Source organism: Procambarus clarkii, chromosome 18 (assembly GCF_040958095.1).
Source record: "Procambarus clarkii isolate CNS0578487 chromosome 18, FALCON_Pclarkii_2.0, whole genome shotgun sequence".
Lineage (NCBI taxonomy): Eukaryota > Metazoa > Arthropoda > Malacostraca > Decapoda > Cambaridae > Procambarus > Procambarus clarkii.
The window spans coordinates 44,642,427-44,666,571 of record NC_091167.1 but is presented as its reverse complement, the minus strand read 5'-3'; the positions used below and the strand labels follow the sequence as shown (position 1 = coordinate 44,666,571).

Below are 24,145 nucleotides of genomic sequence, written 5' to 3'. Positions count from 1 at the left end.
CTAACCACACACCCCTACGCGGGCCTAACCACACACACCTACGCGGGCCTAACCACACACACCTACGCTGGCCTAACCACACACACCTACGCGGGCCTAACCACACACACCTACGCGGGCCTAACCACACACACCTACGCTGGCCTAACCACACACACCTACGCGGGCCTAACCACACACACCTACGCTGGCCTAACCACACACACCTACGCGGGCCTAACCACACACACACCTACGCTGGCCTAACCACACACACCTACGCGGGCCTAACCACACACACCTACGCGGGCCTAACCACACACACCTACGCGGGCCTAACCACACACACCTACGCGGGCCTAACTACACACACCTACGCGGGCCTAACCACACACACCTACGCTGGCCTAACCACAAACACCTACGCGGGCCTAACCACACACACCTACGCGGGCCTAACCACACACACCTACGCGGGCCTAACCACACACACCTACGCTGGCCTAACCACCCACACACCTACGCTGGCCTAACCACACACACCTACGCTGGCCTAACCACACACACCTACGCTGGCCTAACCACACACATACCTACGCTGGCCTAACCACCCCTAACCAATCCTAACCACACACACACCTACGCTGGCCTAACCACACACCAATGACCACTTAGTCAAGTCTCCTGCCCTCAAACAAACCGTGATAGGCCTCTTTCCCCCCCCCCCCCCCCCCCCCCCCCCCCCCGTGCACGGGAACAAGCCGTCGAAGTCAATCCTTTGACAATGAGGGCCAATGTGTCTCGTCTACACCTTACCCACCGCAGGGTCCCCGACTCACTAACTCACCCGACGACCTCCTCCTCCCCCCGCAAGGTCATACTCACCCGGCGAGCGGCACTCACCTCTACACTGTGGGGGGTACTTCTGCTGTATGGTGTCGGGGATGAATTTGCCGTCGAGTCTGGCACACCAGCAGTAGAGGGTGAAGTTGTGGCACTGGACGAGGGAGTAGGAGCCGTCGGGCTCGCAGTTGGGCACATATACTTTCTCTCCGTTGGCTAGTTGCTCCAGCTTCGCCGCCCGCTCGTCCAGGCACTTCTCCGCTACTGTACACGTGGAGAAAGGAGGCGCCGTTAGCTTAGCCGTCACAGGAGGCGAGATGTTCAGTAAAGCTATCACACACACACACACACACACACACACACACACACACACACACACACACACACACACACACACACACACACACACACACACACACGGGACGCGAACAAGGGGACACAGGTGGAAACTGAGTACCCACATGAGCCACAGAGACGTCAGAAGGAACTTTTTCAAATGTCAGAGTAGTTAGTAAATGGAATGCATTAGGAAGTGATGTGGTGGAGGCTGACTCCATACACAGTTTTAAATGTAGATATGATAGAGCCCAATAGGCTCACGAATCTGTACACCAGTTGATTGATCTGTTGTAACACGGGGTAGGGTTCCTCTACTTATCTTTCCTTCTACTCCCCCTCTACCCGTATTCTTACTTTTTATTCTCTACAAGGGACTCCAAAACTTTTACCAAAGCCAACTCCACGCCACGTGGTCCTAAGACGATTGACCGACTTAGGATTCTACAACCCGTATGACGTGACCTAGGCTTTGAGCAAAACCCTAGAGTCGCCTCCGCCGCCACCACCAGACCAGTAACACAGAGCAATGATCGAGGTCTGGATCGATCATGCGAATTAATCAACCTTGGGGCTTGATCCCCACTATAACCGATGACCTTGAGTGTGGAATAAATTACACGGTAATGATGAATTCCGATTCGATGTTAGAATCGGCGCCCAATACAACTCTGCCTCGTGTGGACCATGTGACCAGGACAAGTTCACATAACACATGGAAATAATAAAATGCAAATTATTAACTAATTAATTTATTAAAAGAAAAACTAAAACAAAATCTAAATATGTTCACTCCCTGTCACTTTAACACTCCCTACTTGACCTGAATGGCAATGAGACTATCCCTATACATAACCATAGCAACTATACCTTGGGCAACCAGCTAGATGTTGGGCTGGTCTTGGGGGAGAGGTAAGATGGGTTGACCTCCCCCAGTTTATCTGGAGTCCACACTGATCTCTCCTCGTCTGGCCTAGCCCAGACTAGAGCATTGTAACCTTCCGCCTAGTCAAAGTTTCACCAAGTTACTAGCAAGGTTTAAGTTATAACAATTAACCTCTGTTGTACTTAATTGATCCAGACTGGTTGAATTATTTTACTGAAATTAAATTACACAAGCATCTAACGGCAGAGCTGTTCCCGATCCCCAAAATGGTTAATTGAACTTTGAGAAATAGTAGACATGTCAACCCTGATGACCTATGACCGCCGGTCACTCCGCCTTACAAGTTAGATCTGATTCGTGACGTCACTGATGGTGACTTAAACTCAATAATTAGAATACTCTTGATATTGTATCCAGTACTATTATACAATACAATTTTAATACAAAATGAATAAAGGCTAATTTCTCTAAATTACTGAATACTATACGATGGTTCATTATACAAAACTATGAACAAAGATGCCCGCCATTTGTGACTCAGACCTGCTAATTCCCAGAGGACTGGGCGTTGAGAGGTCAGGTCCTTACACGACTTCTGGAACCTTCTGGATAATTCTTACAACAGCCTAGTTTGTTACACTGTTGAGAGGTGGGACCAAAGAGCCAGAGCTCAACCCCCGCAAGCACAAATAGGCGAGTACAAATAGGTGAGTACACACACACACACACACACCACAGAATTGGGTCTGGTAGCTGAGCGGATAGCGCGCAGGACTCGTAATTCTGTGGCCCGGGTTCAATTCCCGGACCAGGCAGAAACAAATGGGCAAAGTTTTTTTTACTCCTGATGCCTCCGTTACTTAGCAGTAAATAGGTACCGGGGAGTTAGACAGCTGTTACGGAGCTACTTCCTGGGGGGTTTGTGAGTGGGGAAAAAAAATTAGTTAGTAGTTAGTTACAGTTGATTGACAGTTGAGAGGCGGGACCAAAGAGTCGAAGCTCAACCCCCGCCAGCACACCTCGTTGAGTACACACACACAACCACCACCATCAACAACAGTAACTACTCAACCATCCCATTCCCCAGGCTCCACCATAACTCTCCCCTTCCCCCCCTCCCTCTCTCCCATCTCCTTCAGGTTATCTTGAGATGATTTCAGGGCTTAGCGTCCCCGCGGCCCGGTCCTCGACCAGGTCCTCGACAAAATATGAAAACGATCTAACGAGAAAAGCAAAGACCCAACCAACCAAAACTGCTTCACAGCCACATCGGGAGGGAAAAAGAGCAGTAGAGGAACAAGTGATGAAACTGAGAATAGAGGAGAACAGATACACAGAGAAGGACAAGGAGGTGCGTGAAGAAGTCTATTACAAATTCCAGGTCTTCAAAATAGAGCAAGAAGTAGTCTCTATACTGAGAGAGGTGGTGCTAAAGTAAGCAATCTTGGAGGAATCTTTGGAGCCTATCATAGATTAGGTCCAAAGGAATCTATTGGAGATGAATGTGACAATGGCTCTTGAGTCTGACACTCCCATCGTCGACACTAAAAGAGGGAGCAGAGGCACTACATGTGCCCCACTATAGTGTACAATAGATCACTACAAACAGGAGACCTACCAGAAAGTTCGAAGACAGCTAATGCAGACTTAATATGCAAAGCAAGAAGTATTTAACTACAGGCCCGGTTTCTCTAACGTGTATACCATGCAAGGTGATGTAGAATATCACCTCGCTCTGAGTACTGCGCTGAGTACTTCACATATATTGAAGCTTCCCCTCAAACAGTCTTCATCGACCTAGCAGCAGCTTTTGATACAGCAAACAGAGAAATCATACTGGAACAGCTTGCCGAGCTGGGAATACAAGGAAAATTACTGAAATGGATAAAGGGCTATTTGTCTAATCGAACAGCATATGTTTTGTTTAATGGTGTTAAAAGCACAGAGAGCAAACACTTTGAACTGGGAACTCCACAAGGAGGGATCCTCAGCCCCTTGTTGTTCAACGTTCTGATGCATAAACTTAAAGATCTTCCAACTAATAATGAAGACACTGTCATTTGTTATGCTGATGATATATGTTTACAGGCTGCCACCGAGCCTAGAATGCAAGTTCTGCTCGACGCTTTTGCTACTAGAGCTGAGGAATGTGGCCTCCTTATCTCGGTACAGAAAACTCGTGCCCTCATTCCATGTGGTATTCCACCACCCAATTATCATATAGATGAGCGAGCACTTGAGAACTGCGAGTCTTACAGACACCTTGGTGTCCCCATTAACGACCCTGGGTACCTTTCTTCTCTCAAGAGGAGACTTTGGGAGAGATTAAAGCCCTTGCGGGTCCTTGTTGGTGTCAATCATGGACTTAACGTGAGACTTACTAGAATGTTTTATGTATCATTTATACGCTCTGTGATTGACTACAATACTCTACATCTCACACTGTATACTGACAAGGAGCTGAAATCTCTTGAAATCCACGAGAATAGTTAAAATGAGAGCAGAGTTAAAACTACCGAGGATAAGTGACAGAGTTTTGTCCATTAGCAAAGTTTTCGGCGTAAAAGCGTTAAGTAGATCTTGGCAACACATGAAATTTCAAGTTAAACTTTCTAATATGCAACACTAACCTGAGAAGGTGAAATCTGATTTTGCATTTTGGTTCTACAAGGTAGCCAACGTCATCAAAATATTAAATATGTAGCCAACTCGATATCAAACAACCAATTACTCCATGGGATAACTAGGATCTATCAGTTGATGTTATAAATGCACCCAAGAAAGACAGTGTACACACATCATTAAAGCAGTTAACACTGTGCAGCATCACAGAGTACTCAGAGTATGGGTAACGATGTGTATCAGTGTTATACCGACGGCTCTGTAGAAGGTGGACGATGTACCGGATGTGCATGGTTATCTTGAGGTTATCTTGAGATAATTTCGGGGCTTAGCGTCCCCGCGGCCCGGTCCTCGACCACCTTACCTTGAGGTTATCTTGAGGTGCAGGGTAGCACCTCAAGGTAACGACCAGGCCTCCTGGTTGCTGGACTGGTCAACCAGGCTGTTGAACGCTGCTGCTCGCAGCCTGACGTATGAGTCACAGCCTGGTTGATCAGGTATCCTTTGGAGGTGTTTATCCAGTTCTCTCTTGAACACTGTGAGGGGTCGGCCAGTTATGCCCCTTATGTGTAGTGGAAGCGTGTTGAACAGTCTCGGGCCTCTGATGTTGATAGTTCTCTCTTGAACACTGTGAGGGGTCGGCCAGTTATGCCCCTTATGTGTAGTGGAAGCGTGTTGAACAGTCTCGGGCCTCTGATGTTGATAGAGTTCTCTCTCAGAGTACCTGTTGCACCTCTGCTTTTCAACGGGGGTATTCTGCACATCCTGCCATGTCTTCTGGTCTCATGTGGTGTTATTTCTGTGTGCAGGTTTGGGACCAGCCCCTCAATTATTTTCCACGTGTAAATTATTATGTATCTCTCCCGCCTGCGCTCAAGGGAGTACAGATTTAGGCTCTTTAGTCGGTCCCAGTAGTTTAGATGTTTTACTGAGTGGATTCTGGCAGTAAAGGATCTCTGCACGCTCTCCAGGTCAGCAATTTCTCCAGCTTTGAAAGGGGCTGTCATTGTGCAGCAGTACTCCACTCTAGAGAGCACAAGCGTTTTGAAGAGTATCATCATCGGTATAGCATCTAGTGTGAACAGTTCTTGTTATCCAACCTGTCATTTTTCTTGCAGTTGTGACGGCTACTTTATTGTGTTCTTTAAAAGGTAAGGTCTTCCGACATGAGTACACCCAGATCCTTTACATTGCCTTTTCGTTCTATGTTATGATTTGCCTGAGTTTTGTACGTGGTTTCCGTTTTTATATTTTCAATTTTTCCGTAGCGCATGAGCTGGAACTTATCTTCGTTAAACACCATATTATTTTCTGTAGCCCATAGAAAGACCTGATCTACATCTGATTGGAGGTTTGCCGTATCCTCTATGTTGCCTACCCTCATGAAGATCCTAGTGTCATCTGCAAAGGATGATACAGTGCTATAGGTTGTGTTCTTGTCTATGTCCGATATGAGGATGAGAAAAAGTACTGGAGCAAGCACAGTACCCTGGGGGACTGAGCTCTTCACGGTTGATGGGTTGGGTTTTATTTTGTTGACTATTACACATTGGGTTCTGTTAGTCAGGAAATTGTAGATCCATCTGCCTATTTTTCCGGTAATTCCCTTTGAACGCATTTTAAGTACAATAACACCATGGTCACACTTGTCAAAAGCTTTTGCGAAATCTGTGTAAATTGCATCAGCGTTTTGTTTGTCTTCCATGGCATCTAATGCCATATCATAATGGTCCAGCAACTGCGACAGGCAAGAGCGCCCTGTTCTGAAACCATGTTGTCCGGGGTTATGGAGATGCTGTGATTCTATGTATTTTGTGATCTTACTTCTCTCAAAAATTTTTATGATGTGCGATGTTAGTGCTATCGATCTGTAATTTTTTGCCTCTGCCTTATTTCCTCCTTTATGGAGTGGTGCTATCTCTGCTGTTTTTAGTATGTCAGGGATAACGCCAGTATCTAGGCTTTGTCTCCACAGAATGTGAAGGGCCTGCGATAGTGGTTTTTTACAGTTCTTGATGAATATGGAGTTCCAAGAATCCGGGCCTGGTGCAGAGTGCATAGGCATACTGTTCATGGCTTCTTCAAAATCTAGTGGGGATAGGGCGACGTCTGATATATGATTTGATGTTGGTATCATATCCATGAAAAAATCATTTGGGTTATCAACCTTTAGTGTGTTTAGTGGCTCGCTGAAAACAGAGTCGTACTGCTTCCTCAGAATTTCGCTCATTTCTTTGTGGTCATCTGTGAAAGTTTCATCTCCCTTTCGGAGGGGTCCGATACTAGATGTTTTTTAGCTTGATTTTGCATAGGAGAAAAAATATTTCGGATTTCTCTCTCTTTCACTGATGGCCTTTTGCTCTCTTTACCTCTCCTGGGTTTTGTATGATTCTTGAAGCTCCTCCAAAAAGACCAGGCCTCCTTTTTGTTACACAACCCCCAAGAAGCAGCCCGTAGCAGCTGTCTAACTCCCAGGTACCTATTTAATGCTAGGTGAATGGGAACATCAGGGTGAAAGAAACTCTGCCCAATTGTTTTCGCCTCTACCAGGGATCAAACCCGGAACCTCAGGACTACGAATCCGAAGCGCTGTCCACTCAGCTGTCAGACACGTACTCACAGGATGGGTATGAATTTATCACACATGTAACATATTTGAACAATCTTCTCTCGTACACACAGCAATGAAGCGCGTCAATGACTGGGCAAGTACAACTCAAACCGAACTTGCTGGCATATACCTTGCCACTGAATTTTTAAAAGACAAAGGCAGTGGACTTATATACTGTGACTCACAGAGTGCACTCCTGGCACTGAATGCACACAGTAGTGACACCCAGAAAATAGTCAGTGACATTCTAATGAATGTTCTAGCTGCTTAAGAAAACAGATTTATAATTAAATTCCTTTGGATACCATCACATGTTGGCATCTCAAGGCATGACACTGTTGATATGCTTGCTAAGACAGCCTGTAGAAAACCAGTGGTAGAAATTGATATGGGTGTTTCATTAGCAGTGACAAAGAATACTTAAATATCTAATGAAGTTCTCACCGACCTAACAAATTCACAAAGACCTGAAAGTTGTAGTGGCATGATTGTGGTAGGGAAAAACTCTCTCTCCTGCTGTCTCCACCAGCCCGACCTTGATGGTGTGAGGGGTCCCCACCGTGGTAATGAGTGCCCCTCACTCATGAGGGCTGCAGTCACCCTCTCTCCCCTCTCTCCCATTTCCCCTCAGGATATGCCTCAACTTCCCTAACGAGCTCCACCCCACTGCCCCTTAACCTTTCTCTCTCCCTCTCCCTCTCCCTCTCTCTCTCTCTCTCGTTCCTTCTCTGCTTATCCTCTTCCAAAACAAATCATGTGTTATACCATGGATGCAGAAGCTAACCACGTTAGGTTTAACTCATCGCAGATGTTGTTACGAACACTAAGCTAAGTTGTTGGGGGTATTAAGACTGTCGCGTGCTTAGCAAAATTAGTTTTGGGGGTTCTGTTCCCGAGCCCATTATGTGCCCCGCGAGACCTGCCACTACCCCTCACAGGGTGGGTATGGGGTTGACATTGACACGCACTTACATGATGGGTATTAAGTTCACACACACTCACAGGATGGGTATGAGGTTCACACACACACACACACACACACACACACACACACACACACACACACACACACAGGATGGGAATGAGGTTCACACACACACACACACACACACACACACACACACACAAGATTCTGAAGGGGATTGATAGGGTAGATAAAGACAGTCTATTTAACACAAGGGGAACACGCACAAGGGGACACAGGTGGAAACTGAGTGCCCAAATGAGCCACAGAGATATTAGAAAGAACTTTTAGTGTCAGAGTGGTTGACAAATGGAATGCATTAGGGGGTGATGTGGTGGAGGCTGACTCCATACACAGTTTCAAGTGTAGATATGACAGAGCCCGATAGGCTCAGGAATCTGTACACCTGTTGATTGACGGTTGAGAGGCGGGACCAAAGAGCCAGAGCTCAACCCCCGCAAACACAACTAGGTGAGTACAACTAGGTGAGTACACACACACACACACACACACACACACACACACACACACACCCACACACACACACACACACACACACACACACACACACACACAGGATAGGTATGAGGTTCACACACACTCACAGGATGGGTATGAGGTTCACACACTCACAGAAGGGGTATGAGGTTCACACACACACACACACGATGGGTATGAGGTTCACACACACACACAGGATGGGTATGAGGTTCACACACACACACACACACAGGATGGGTATGAGGTTCACACACACACTCACAGGATGGGTATGAGGTTCACACACACACACACAGGATGGGTATGAGGTTCACACACACACACAGGATGGGTATGAGGTTCACACACACACACACAGGATGGGTATGAAGTTCACACACACACACAGGATGGGTATGAGGTTCACACACACACAGGATGGGTATGAGGTTCACACACACACACAGGATGGGTATGAGGTTCACACACACTCACAGGATGGGTATGAGGTTCACACACACTCACAGGATGGGTATGAGGTTCTCACACACACACACACACACACACACACACACACACACACACACACACACACACACACACACACACACACAGGATGGGTATGAGGTTCACACACACACACACAGGATGGGTATGAGGTTCACACACACACACACACAGGATGGGTATGAGGTTCACACACACACACACAGGATGGGTATGAGGTTCACACACACACACACACACAGGATGGGTATGAGGTTCACACACACACACTCACAGGATGGGTATGAGGTTCACACACACACACTCACAGGATGGGTATGAGGTTCACACACACACACTCACAGGATGGGTATGAGGTTCACACACACACACACACACACACACACACACACACACACACACAGGATGGGTATGAGGTTCACACACACACTCACACGATGGGTATGAGGTTCACACACACTCACAGGATGAGTATGAGGTTCACAGGCACTCACAGGATGGGTATGAGGTTCACACACACTCACAGGATGGGTATGAGGTTCACACGCACACTCACAGGATGAGTATGAGGCAAACAAGAGGGAACTCATCCTCCACACACTACACAACCCTCTTATCACCACACATGGGAGTGCTCTTGACAACTACAAAACCTTCAGCTACCTAGCCGTCTCACCCCTCCCCCTCCTCCCCCATTAAGCACCAGAGGTAGGTGTCTTCTCTCAGGAGGAGAGACAGGGAGAGATTAATGCCCTTGCGGGTCCTTGTTGGTGTCAATCATGCCATTAACGTGAGACTTGCCAGAATAAGAAACATCAGTCGAGGCCATATGATGATGAGGATTCGAACCTGCGCACCTGGGTACTCCGCCAAGCATCACTGATGATCAAGTGCCACTGGGTACAAGAAACACTGCTACTACCACTTACAAGTACTCAGGAAAGTACAAGCTATTCAGGAAGCTACAGTAGGAAATACAGCTATTCTTCCCGAATAGCTGATTGGAAGAGCTTCCGTCTCACAGCTGTGGGGTTCGCGGTTCGAGTCTCCTAGAGCGCCCAAGAGAATGAAATGTTTATTTCCACGATAGTGTGGTTGACAACTGATACAAAAGAATAAATATAAGAACCTGGTTGAAACTCTACCACCACCGCCAGTGTGAATTTCGTCCACTGAGCAAACCTTTTGGGGTTGACGAGACTAAACACATCTGGGCTCCAATATGCGATTTGTAAACTAAATTTTCTCATTCATTAGACTCGCCTAAGAATGTGTATTATATATATATATATATATATATATATATATATATATATATATATATATATATATATATATATATATATATATAATCCATCCTAGGCACTAGGAGGCTCCAGTCGCATACCCCCACGGTGGGAGGGGCCACAGTGGGAGGGACCACGGTGGGAGGGACCACGGTGGGAGGGGCCACAGTTAAAATAAACTAATAATCATCATTCTCTTTCCTTCTCCCCCTCTCTCCCCTTTCTGTCGACCTCCCCCCCCCCCAGGACCTCACAACACTGGTTTAGGAGAAACCTGCCGGACTGGTGAGGACCTCCCAGCATACACCACCACCTCAACACCTCCCCCTAGCCCCCTCCAACCCACCCCCCACCTCCATACACACCCACTTCCCCACACCAGCCCCTTCTCCCATGTCAACCCTTACCCATCACTACCCACCTCCCAAAATATAATATGACCCAAGATATTAATCGGATACAACTCGTCGAACGATTACTACCTCAGGGTCGGGGCCAAAGAGCAGGAACCCAACCCTCCCTAACACAGGTAATGACAGTGTAAACACACACACACGAGCAAAAATGTTAAGATAAATATATGTAGTAAATACAACGGTTAGAATAGAGTAAATACAAATAATAAAAAATATAAACAATTTATACATTATAAATATCTACATATTTTATATACATGGAATATATATATATACATATTTTATATAAGGTGAAGAAAAGAAGTGATTTACTATAGAGTGTATTACACTTATTTGTATAATTTGCACGACGTTTCGAACCTCCATGGTTCATTCTCAAGTGAACAGATCTTACAATACTAGTTGATTTTATACCCGCATTAGGTCAGGTGATAATACAATGAAGGTGAAAACATGGGGGGATACATAAGGGATAAACATAGGGGCTGCAGAAGGCTTATTGGCCCATACGAGGCATCTCCTATCTAAACACAAAGATTAATCCAGTGTAATTGGCCTGTTATGTTGGACATTGTCTTCTGTGTTGGCATCGATATGTTCTTGTCTTGTCCTTACTCTCATGGTGGGTAGAGTAAATAGTTCCGTGATTTGGGTGTTCATGGTAGGTCGCTCTATTCTTATGTGAATTAACACATGAACACCCAAATCACGGAACTATTTACTCTACCCACCATGAGAGTAAGGACAAGACAAGAACATATCGATGCCAACACAGAAGACAATGTCCAACATAACAGGCCAATTACACTGGATTAATCTTTGTGTTTAGATAGGAGATGCCTCGTATGGGCCAATAAGCCTTCTGCAGCCCCTATGTTTATCCCTTATGTATCCCCCCATGTTTTCACCTTCATTGTATTATCACCTGACCTAATGCGGGTATAAAATCAACTAGTATTGTAAGATCTGTTCACTTGAGAATGAACCATGGAGGTTCGAAACGTCGTGCAAATTATACAAATAAGTGTAATACACTCTATAGTAAATCACTTCTTTTCTTCACCTTAAAAGTACGAAAATGAGTTTTGGAGAACTCCTATTTCAATTAAGCCCTGATGCTAAGAAAATAGTTAAAGGGATAGAAGCCCTAAACCAGAAAATAATAAATACAGAATATGCGGTCATATTCAATGAAACATGTTTGAAAGAAAACCTGCTGCCAGTATACACCAATATTTTATATAAATGTATGTATATAAATTTGATATACATACAGGGGGTATACAATACCCTCCTCCTCCTAAGCACAGCCCTTCCTCTCCACCCCCTCCCTATTCCCCCACTATTCTACTATTTTCCCACTCCACACTCTCATCCCACTCTCTCACCCCTCACCCCACTCTCTCACCCCTCACCCCTCTCTCTCACCCCTCACCCCTCTCTCTCACCCCTCACCCCTCTCTCACACCCCTCACACCCACCCACTATCTCTCTCTCGTTATCTCCCTCTATCCCTCTCTCTCTCCCTCTCTCTCTCTCTCACCCCACTTGCCCTCCTCCTGCAAATCCTATCACAGCATAACAGGAACAGGGGCAAGCATGATAGCCAGAGGTAACAGGGGAACAGGAAAAAGTCAAGGGGATGAAATGAAGGAAATGTTTGCCCAGTTTTTGGGGGTTATCAAGAGTGAGATGCAGGGAATGATGCAGGAAATGAAGAATGAAATAAGCAACCTGAAAAGATAGCTGACAGCAGCAAAGGAGATTAGAATCCTCAAAGAGAAAGTGTTGATGCTGAGACTCAGATAATCATCCAGGGAAAAGGTGGAAATAGTATACTGGAAGAGAATGCCAACACAAAAGCAACATTTGCAGAAATGCCAAAAAAAAATAACTGAAGTAATGTCCACAATGATGGAGGTGGCCATGAAAGCAGCCACCTCACAGGAAGCGGCATGCTCCACTAGCAAGCTGCTGGAAATAAAAAGATCAGTGGTGACAGTGACGGTGGAAGGATTAAGACAGAGGAGGACTGCTTGAGGCTTCAAGAAGACCTAGATAATCTGAAGGAATGGTCGAACAAATGGTTGTTAGAGTTTAACCCAAGCAAATGTAATGTAATGAAGATAGGTGTAGGGAGCAGGAGACCAGATACAAGGTATCATCTAGGAGATGAAATTCTTAGAGTCAGAGAGAGAAAAAGATTTGCAAGCACAATTAGGTAAGTACACACATACACATACTTACAGGAGCACTCTCCCTCGTGTTTGAGAGCGACCTTGACCTTCTTGCAGATATCTTTGTCAAGGTCGCAGATGTTATCGTAGGTCTGACCATTGGTGCCACAGACGGGGTCTCGGGACCTGTCCTCGCACTCCACGTTGCAGTCCACCTGCCGCCTCAGGCTGTCTCTCTGCCGGAAACACAGGGAACCGAGTCACGCTTTTGACAAGGGTCATATATATACACGGCATGGCACAACAGATGGGAGTAATGTGTCAGGTGTGTGATGGTATACAGCGAGTCATATATATGGTATGGGGTCGATGTGGACAGTCACGATATGTGGTGTGTGTGTGTGTGTGTGTGTGTGTGTGTGTGTGTGTGTGTGTGTGTGTGTGTGGGTGTGTGTGTGTGTGTGTGTGTGTGTGTGTGTGTGTGTGAGGAGTCAGATATGAAGCGAGGGGAGTCAAGTGTGTGGCGTGCAACTTAACATATGTTAGCGTGAGAAGTCATGTGTGTTCTAGGCCAGATACTTGGCGTTGAAAATTAGTCCTAGCCAGTGATATTGATACCAAGTTATGGAGGAACTTTAAGGTAAGAAGTTCGTAAAGTTAGAAGAATTTTAAGTTAGTATCATTGCATAACACTGGTAAGTTAGTGTTAAGTTCTCAGGTGTATTTAACATACTAACTCAGGTGTACACTAAGGTGTATTTAACCTCCTCCACTGTGTCGTCGTCAGTCGTATCCTCTGATTTTTGTCTGTAGGGATAACGTTTCTATTAACAATATCTTTCAGGACCCTTTCCTCCGTTTTATGAGCTGTGGAAAAGAAGTTCCTGTAAAATAGTCTAATAGGGGGTATAGGTGTTGTGTTAGTTGTCTCTTCAGAGGTTGCATGGCTTTTCACTTTCCTTCTTATGATGTCTTCGACGAAACCAACTGACGATTTACTATAAAACCAGAAAAACGGCCAGCCTACTCATGAGAAACTCTCCAGACATAAAACAGAACGCTTTAAAAGAGACTAACGTCGTCTATGCCTTCAAATGCCCTCTTGGGGACTGTAAGCTCCAAAAAACCCAGTATATAGGCAAGACAACAACATCTCTTTCTAGGCGTTTAACGATGCATAAGCAACAGGGCTCCATTAAGGAACATATAATCTCTTCCCACAACCAAACCATCGCCAGAGAAATCCTAGTAAACAACACAGAAATCATCGATAGATACAGCGATAGCAGGCGGCTTGACGTTTGCGAGGCACTACACATCAAGAAGTCAACACCAGCAATCAACAGCCAATTATTGCACAACTATATTCTACCCACCTCAAGACTCCGCTCCAATATAGAAGCATCAAGAAATATGGACCAATAGGCTTTCTACAAACACTTCTATTCAATACCCATTGTTTCGTGTTCTGTCTTGTGTTGATGAAATTAATACCCTATTAATACTCTTGTTCTGTCTTGTGTTGATGAAATTAATACCCTATTAATACCACATCTTGTTCTGTCTTGTGTTAATGCCACATCACCCCTTCCACCTCACTCAAATGTAGATATAAAATCGGAGATGCGTAAGTTCTATTCAGTTGTGTATTTGTGAACTAAAGTCTTTGAAAATGTAATAAGTTTTACGAAACGCGCTCGTTTCGCGTCAGACTAGAAATAAAAATGAATTTTGGAGAATTGATTTTTGATTTACCTCCAACAGTGAAACGAAATGTACGAAAGATTGAGAAAATTCGTGTTAGAATTATTAATCTTACTTTTTCGGTCATATTTAATAATATATGTCTACAGGAAAGACTGCTACCAAAATATACTAATATATATATATATATATATATATATATATATATATATATATATATATATATATATATATATATATATATATACATAAACATTAATAATTGTGTAACTAGCGTCAAAAGATTGTTACTTGCTTAGCTAAACGAACTAGAGGGTTCAGTTCCTGGACCAATTATGTGCCTCTGTAACCCTTTACACCACCGCCCACGGGATGGGTATGGGGTGCATAATAAAAAAATAATTGAAATTGTAAAGTGAGAGAATATGAGGATAGGAATATAATACGGAAGGCCTCAAACACGGCACACAATGAAGGGAAGGGAACGACGCCCCACTTCTAAAAAGGAGAGAGACTTGGGAGTTGACGCAAACGCCCAAATCAGAGGCGCCAAATCAACAGATTAACATCAGCAGGGGTTTGTCACACTGGTAAATGGTCAATTAATCTTCAGGGGGGCCAGATTCACGAAAGCACTTACGCAAACACTTACGAACCTGTACATCTTTTCTCAATCTTTGACGACTTTGTTTCCAATTATTAAACAGTTAATGAGCTCCGAAGCACCAGGAGGCTGTTTATAACAATAACAACAGTTGAATGGGAAGTTTTCATGCTTGTGAACTGTTTAATGAATGTAACAAAAGCCGTCAAAGATTGAGGAAAGATGTACACGTTCGTAAGTGCTTGCGTAAGTGCTTTCGTGAATCTGGCCCCAGGAACGTGGATCAAGTACCCTTTCAAATGCTACATAGATACATATTTAATTATGTTGGCCCAGGCGCGACACCTTACAGAAGCACACGAGTAGAAAAGGTTGAAAGATGTACCACGAGACTCGTGTGTGAGGTAAGGGCACTGAGGTCCCCTCCCTGACTTGAAAACAAATTAGTCCTCTGCTTGATGGGGTTCTGGGAGTAGTTCTACTCCAAGCCCGGCCCGAGGCCAGGCTTGTCTTGTGAGAGTTTGGTTCACCAGGCTGTTGCTTGGAGCGGCCCGCAGGCCCATATACCACCACAGCCCGGTTGGTCTGCCATTTCTCTTAGAAAACAGTCCAGTTTTCTCTTGAAGATGTCCAAGGTTGTTCCGGCAATATTTCTTATAGTCGCTGGGAGGACGTTGAACAACCGCGGACCTCTGATGTTTATACAGTGTTCTCTGATTGTGCCTATGGCACCTCTGCTCTTCACTGGTTCTATTCTGCATTTTCTTCCATATCGTTCACTCCAGTATGTTGTTATTTTACTGTGGTAAAATACCATCAATTGCACATCATATGTCAGTTCATATTATGTTAAACACAGTGTTCAATAACAGTGTTACCAAGTGCAACCAGAGGGAATTGTTACTCAGTATATATATATATATATATATATATATATATATATATATATATATATATATATATATATATATATATATATATATATATATATTAGTACTCCTCAGGCTACTCTCTACTCCCTCTTACTCTCTCCTCCTGCTCCTTCCTACTCCTCAGTATCCCCCCCGTCTCCTCCTCGCCTTTCCTTATCCCACCTCCTCCCTTTCCGTGCGCCCCTCGTTTCCTGTTGCCCCACAGACGAGTTCCCCCCCTCCCTGTCCACGTTTTCTAAATCTTTCCTTTCCTCCATTCCTCCATCCCTTATTCCTACCTTCCTTCCTCTATTTTACTTCTCACCACCAACTATAGTCTAGGATACAGTAATATTTTAGTGTACAACTATTCAGTAGTGTTCCAATATTAGAGGTACTTTATAGTGGTACTTTACAGTGGTGTTACAAATATAGTGGTGCTGGTGTTACAGTGTCAAGATGTTACTTTAAGTTCTAGATTTTCTTGTTGTTTCGCACCTGTTAAATGAGCGCAGATTTGTTTATTAATAGTGTTATGTTTTTTGTTAGTGTTGTGTTTAGTCATGTCAAAGATCCTCACAGACACTGATTATGTATCTGTGTGTTGCATAGTACAGAGAATACCACTATACTACCACCACAACACCACACCCCACCACAACACCACACCCCACCACTATCACCATCACCATCACCACCACCACCACACCACCACACCACCACCACCACAACACATCCACCATACCACCACCAGCAAACCTTGCCACCACACCATCACACCACCACCTCACCATCACCACCATCACCACACCACCATCACCACACACCTCACCACCACCACACCACCCCACCATCACCACCTCACCATCACCACACCACCACCACCATCACCACACACCTCACCACCTCACCATCACCACACCACCACACACCTCACCACCACCTCCACACCATCACCACACCACCACTCACCGTCCGGTCTATCTGGAGCTGGAGGAAGGGTCTGGGCCGCTTGTGGGGTCTCCGCTGCTGTAGTCAGTGGACAAGAAAGAGACATTAGAAGAGGCGCTATGTACAGGGTGAGGGGGGGGGATGGTGAGGGTGAGGGGGATGGTGAGGGTGAGGGGGATGGTGAGGGTGAGGGGGATGGTGAGGGTGAGGAGGATTATGAGGGTGAGGAGGATTATGAGGGTGAGGAGGATTATGAGGGGGATGGTGAGGGTGAGGAGGATGGTGAGGGTGAGGAGGATTATGAGGGGGATGGTGAGGGTGAGGGTGAGGAGGATGGTGAGGGTGAGGAGGATTATGAGGGTGAGGAGGATGGTGAGGGGGATGGTGAGGGTGAGGAGGATTATGAGGGTGAGGAGGATTATGAGGGTGAGGAGGATTATGAGGGTGAGGATGGTGAGGGGGATGGTGAGGGTGAGGAGGATTATGAGGGTGAGGAGGATTATGAGGGGGATGGTGAGGGTGAGGAGGATGGTGAGGGTGAGGAGGATGGTGAGGGTGAGGAGGATGGTGAGGGTGAGGAGGATTATGAGGGTGAGGGGGATGGTGAGGGTGAGGAGGATTATGAGGGTGAGGAGGATTATGAGGGTGAGGAGGATGGTGAGGGGGATGGTGAGGGTGAGGAGGATTATGAGGGTGAGGGGGATGGTGAGGGTGAGGAGGATTATGAGGGTGAGGAGGATTATGAGGGTGAGGAGGATGGTGAGGAGGATGGTGAGGGTGAGGGGGATGGTGAGGGTGAGGAGGATTATGAGGGTGAGGAGGATTATGAGGGTGAGGAGGATGGTGAGGGGGATGGTGAGGGTGAGGAGGATTATGAGGGTGAGGAGGATTATGAGGGTGAGGAGGATTATGAGGGTGAGGAGGATGGTGAGGGTGAGGAGGATGGTGAGGGGGATGGTGAGGGTGAGGAGGATGGTGAGGGGGATGGTGAGGGTGAGGGGGGGATGGTGATGGTAAGGGGGGTGGTGATGGTGAGGGGGGGTGGTGATGGTGAGGGGGGGGTGGTGGTGAGGGGGGGTGGTGATGGTGAGGGGGGGTGGTGAGGGGGTAAAAGGGTAGAGTGAGGGGGTAGAAGGGAAGAGTGAAGGGACACCAGAACAATGGTAGAGTTAGGATGCTTGAAGGGATATACATGTCGTACCTAGTAGCCAGAATGTACTTCTCGGCCTACTATGCAAGGCCCGATTTGCCTAATAGGCCGAGTGATTTTATTTGCAATAAATTGTTTCCAGTTGGTTTATTTTAAATATTTTTATTATATTAAGAACATAAATTATTGATTTAGTTATGTTAGTTTAGGTTAGGTTAGGCAGGTTGGGTAGGGTAGGTTAGGTCATATATCTCCGTTAGTTGTAACACAAATTTAAACAAATTAACTCATACATAATGAAATGGATACCTTTATCATTTCATAAGAAAAAAAAATAAAAATATTGAAATTCAGGCAAACTTGGCTTGTTAGGCAAATCGGGCTTTGCATAGTATGCCAAGAAATGCGTTCTGGCTACTAGGTATAACATTATTATATATATATATATATATATATATATATATATATATATATATATATATATATATATATATATATATATTACACATACAACAAAACAGTCAAGGCCACGGGCCAGCAATATACATATTTAGTATAAGCGAAGCAAAGCAATTTGATTACTATATACATATGAGACATCAGTGTCAAGTATGCAAGAAGCAACACCTAGGATATCTTATAAAATATACATATGTATAGATAAATATATACAATAAAATACACAAATTATGTATTCGAAAAAAATACATCTTCACACTATCAGAAGAAACCACTGAAAATCTAAGGTTATTAGGCCTAATTCAGGAAAAAATAATGAAATCTTAATAATCAGATTAATTAACACCATAATTATAACATTAATTTAAGTTGAGGAAGTTACAAATATGTAGTGTATATATAGTGTTACAAATATGTAGTGTAGTGTAATACCCTAATGTGCACAGGTCACAGGTCATATCAAAGGTCACGGGTCATAGATCAAAGGTCACGGGTCATAGATCAAGGGTCACGGGTCATAGATCTAGGGTCACGGGTCATAGATCTAGGGTCACGGGTCATAGATCAAGGGTCACGGGTCATAGATCTAGGGTCACGGGTCACAGGTTAATATTATAGTGGACTTGACAACCATCACCCAAGACTGCATCCTGGAATGTTGCACTTTGGCAGAGTAGTCTACATTTGTTTTATATACCTGGAGAGACCTGAGACTACTACTCCTCAATCCCGGCTTGAGGCAAGGCTTGACTTGTGATAACTTGACCCACCAGGCTGTTGCTTGCTGTGGCCAGCAGGTCCACTATAACACGACTGGTCAGACAATTCTATCGGGAACGCCTCCGATCGTCACTTGAATACTTCCACTTGTGTTCCGGCAAGTTTCTTATATTTGGTGGGTTGGTTGATGGGGCGTGGACCTGTCATGTCCATACAGTGTGTCTATCATGCCTCTTAACTGGGTTTATTCTGCATTTCGTACCATATCACTCTCTCCAGAATGTTAGTTTACTGCAAATTTGGAGTCTGGAGTCTTGTATGTTTTATATCTTCCATTATTTTATATCAATCTCGTCTCCTATCCAGAGAGTACATTTTGAGAGCTTAGAGACGGCCCCTAATAATTTAGGTGCTTTATCGTGTCATATATATATATATTATATATATATATATATATTATATATTATATATATATATATATATATATATATATATATATATATATATATATATATCTATATATATATATATCTATATATATATATATTAGTATATTTTGGTAGCAGTCTTTCCTGTAGACATATATTATTAAATATGACCGAAAAAGTAAGATTAATAATTCTAACACGAATTTTCTCAATCTTTCGTACATTTCTTTTCACTGTTGGAGGTAAATCAAAAATCAATTCTCCAAAATTCATTTTTATTTCTAGTCTGACGCGACACGAGCGCGTTTCGTAAAACTTATTACATTTTCAAAGACTTTAGTTCACAAATACACAACTGAATAGAACTTACGCATCTCCGATTTTATATCTACATTTGAGTGAGGTGGGAGGGGTGATGTGGCATTAACACAAGACAGAACAAGAGGGGATATTAATAGGGTATTAAAAGTATCAACACAAGACAGAACATGAAACAATGGGTATTGAATAGAAGTGTTTGTAGAAAGCCTATTGGTCCATATTTCTTGATGCTTCTATATTGGAGCGGAGTCTTGAGGTGGGTAGAATATAGTTGTGCATTAATTGGCTGTTGATTGCTGGTGTTGACTTCTTGATGTGTAGTGCCTCGCAAACGTCAAGCCGCCTGCTATCGCTGTATCTATCGATGATTTCTGTGTTGTTTACTAGGATTTCTCTGGCGATGGTTTGGTTGTGGGAAGAGATTATATGTTCCTTAATGGAGCCCTGTTGCTTATGCATCGTTAAACGCCTAGAAAGAGATGTTGTTGTCTTGCCTATATACTGGGTTTTTTGGAGCTTACAGTCCCCAAGAGGGCATTTGAAGGCATGAAACCTAACTTAACCGATGGACCCACTCACAGAAAACGTGAATGTTTGCGAGCCGCTATGAATTAGAGTATATAGTATTTTTTCCGTTGAGGGGGCGGGGGGGGGGAGGGGTGCTGACGTCAAAATCAGCTGTAGTATTGGACGGGAGACGACGGATAGGAGATGCTGATAACACCTGACACTATCAGCAACACTAGCGGAACACAACAACATCAACCCGGGGTCTCAGTGGACGCAACACAATCTCCATCAGTAACATTGTGAACAGAAACAGACGTGCAATTTACAGCGTTAGCAATAACACTACGACAACAGTAAAGGCAGCAACAGGGAGTTACACGGGCAACAGCACCAGTAACAGCACTAGCAAAATGGACTCAACAGTAGCAGTATTCAAATCCTTAAAATTTACATCAGCAGGTGCATCAACAGCAGCAGCAGCAGCAACTGGAGCACCAGCAGTAGCAACAACAACAGCAGCAGCAGCAGTAACAGCAGCAGCAACAACAGCAGCAACAGCAAAAGCAGCAACAGTAGCAGCAGTAACATTAACAGCATAAACAACAGTAGTAATAACAGAAGTATCAGTAATATTAACATAACTAACACAAGTACTAACAGAAACAACACACATACTGGCGTTGTGACCCCAAATACTTTAGTTAGGGCTCTCCTAGAGCAGCCAGACGCGGGAAATAATGGGTCACTAATATATATCGAACCCTCCGAGAGCTTCAGCATTAATGAGACGCTCGAGGTAACTCCAGTGACCCAGCACGACTGGAACCCAATAGCCAGTCGTAGGTCCTGACAAGCTAAGACACAACGAGTTGAAGAGGGCCGGAGGGACTGTCACAGATGTGGGCTGACTGGGGAGACTGGCTCAAGGAGTCTCGAGATCCGAACAGACTGTTCGGATTCTAGAGGCTACGCCAAGCAGTCAATGAGCTCAACCCGTGTTCTTAAAAATAATGTCACTTTTCGCTCGTATGCGCGCTATGGCCAAATTTGGACGCAATTTGAAATGAAATCGACTCACAAAAGTGACGTACTGTTCCGTTTTCTGTTTGAGTCGTCGGGCTTATTCGGCAAGCTTAGAAGAGGAAACTTTCCATTAACGTTTTTCATATCATGGCATGCCCGGACCTCGTCTCCCATGTGTAGTGGGCTGAATCATGATGCAACTCTCGCGTTGATATCGTGAGTAGCATGTGTGTACTGTTTTGTAGTGGACTAGTAATATGAGTCATGCTCATCTCCAGAGATTAGGATTGTGTGGGGCTGGGATTGTATGGGGCAGCGTTTGTCAGTCAGTGTGCAGCGGTACACCTGTGTGTCACGAAGGGTACACACACACGTAACACAACCACTAACACTCTTAACACAACCACTAACAAGTAACACAATCACTAACACAAGTAACACAACCACTAACACAAGTAAGACAATCATTAACAACAGGCATTCTGGGCAATAAAATGTTATAATCTACGAGCAAAGTTTTTACAATATATAACAAGAAAAAAGTTCCATTTCAAAAGTTAATTAATAAAACCAGGTTGTAATTCATACGTCAGACTGCGAATAGCTGCTTGTAACAGCCTGGTTGACCAGACCACCCACCAGGAGGAGGCATTGCGAGACAGGGCCACTTGGACATTGATCCCAGGAACCATCACAAGGTACACACGAGGTATAACAGCTAAAGGTGAGAAGAGTATTTCAAAATCAACTACTTTATGTGACAATTTAGCCTGGTTGTGCCCTTACATGTAAACTGCTCACTCCCAGTTATTATTCAACTCCTCTTAACACGTCCCATTTTCTATGGAATGGACCAATCCGTTAGAAATGTGCCGTATTAATCAAATTTAAATCACCGTATTATCGAAGGCTTCCATGTATCGACCTCGACAGATTAGGTGGGTTGCTTGGGTTCTTAAGATTTTGCTAAGGCAAAACAGTTGCATTTATAACCACGTGGTCAATGGAGAGAGCACATGCAGTACTCGCTGTATTATTGATCAATATGTAACTTAAAATCACCGTAAATCATACATGTTCCTTAATACTGAATTCACCTAACAATTTTTATTTTGTGTAATTTCCCTCTTGCGTTCCTTTAAAGGTAAACAATAATTGTATCTCATTCATGGACCTCAAAATCAGAGATAGTCGCATATCACTCTACGCATCTTGTATCAGCTGAGCGTAGATTTTGTAAACATGTGACGTCACGCCGCGCACGTGGACACCATGTGATCAGTCGCTCAAGTAAACAGTTAGTGTTGGTGTCACCTCCTGCTTGTTCCAGTGCTGACTGATGTGAGTTGTCATCCTCCTGTTCCTGCTCAAGCCCCCCTTCCACCTCCTGTTCAAACCTCTCCCGTCCCACCTTTACTCTGACCTGTGAGTGACGTAGACAAAAACATGTACGTCAGGTCAACGTAGTCTCCAAGCGAGAGCACAGACCCCAGAGGTCAGAGGTCACATGAACAGCACTCTCCATATTCCACCAAGTGTATTGACTGGGAGTGAGCCAAGATGTATGTTAGGTAGGATAGGTCGTGAACTACGACAGGGAGTGAGCTGGGAACGGTGATCACAAGGATATCAGATTTAACATGGCAAGGAACAGTTGTGTAAGTGAAAACTGTTTGGGTGTCAGAGTTCCCAAAAGCTGATTTTGAGAATTAAGGAGTTTCTTGGGAAGGATAGATTGAGCAGATCTAAACATGGGGACGAGGGCTGTGCTTGGGACGTGACGAGCGGTGACGTGACAAGAGTCAGGCACAGTGACGTGACAATGGATTACGGTGTAGATTCAAATTATGACATTCAAAAACCTTTTCAGTAAAGGTGAGGCCTGCAGCACACCACACACAGTGTAAGCCGGTGTTACGGACCCGGATCCAGCGTCCGAGCACGGAGCAGTGACGACCACGCCATCTGTGGGTCGGCTCCCGAAACCCCCTCCAAACGGACGACGACACCTGGTGAGGACGACGTGTACTGGCCACAAGGGCCAGTTTCCAGTCCTGTTCGGCTCACAACACAGCCGCCGCTGACCTCTGGTGAGGTGGTGCTCAGACAACAACGCCATCTATGGAGTGGATACGTCGGGCGTTTGTGTCTGAGCCTGTAAGTGAGGTGCTACTGTGAGTCCCTGTTATTGATGACGTGTCTGCTTACAGAGTCGACCTGGGACTGCTGTGATGGAAGTTGAGTCAGTCTACCCAAG

The 24,145-nt window shown here is 44.7% G+C and overlaps 1 protein-coding gene across 10 annotated transcripts in view; it reads right to left on the bottom strand.

Annotated features, from left to right (window-relative positions):
* magu (SPARC related modular calcium binding-like protein magu) overlaps positions 1 to 24,145 on the bottom strand; it is a 275,455-nt gene that overhangs the window by 165,887 nt on the left and 85,423 nt on the right. For 8 of the 10 annotated variants that reach the window (XM_069326577.1, XM_069326578.1, XM_069326580.1 and 5 more), the window contains exons 2-4: positions 17,299 to 17,355; positions 13,178 to 13,343; positions 883 to 1,086 (exon numbers count right to left, since the gene is read on the bottom strand). In XM_069326577.1, the coding sequence (XP_069182678.1) occupies positions 883 to 1,086; positions 13,178 to 13,343; positions 17,299 to 17,355 (427 nt within the window). The remainder of the gene's footprint in view (positions 1 to 882; positions 1,087 to 13,177; positions 13,344 to 17,298; positions 17,356 to 24,145) is intronic. The other 2 variants (XM_069326576.1, XM_069326579.1) reach the window with 2 other exon arrangements.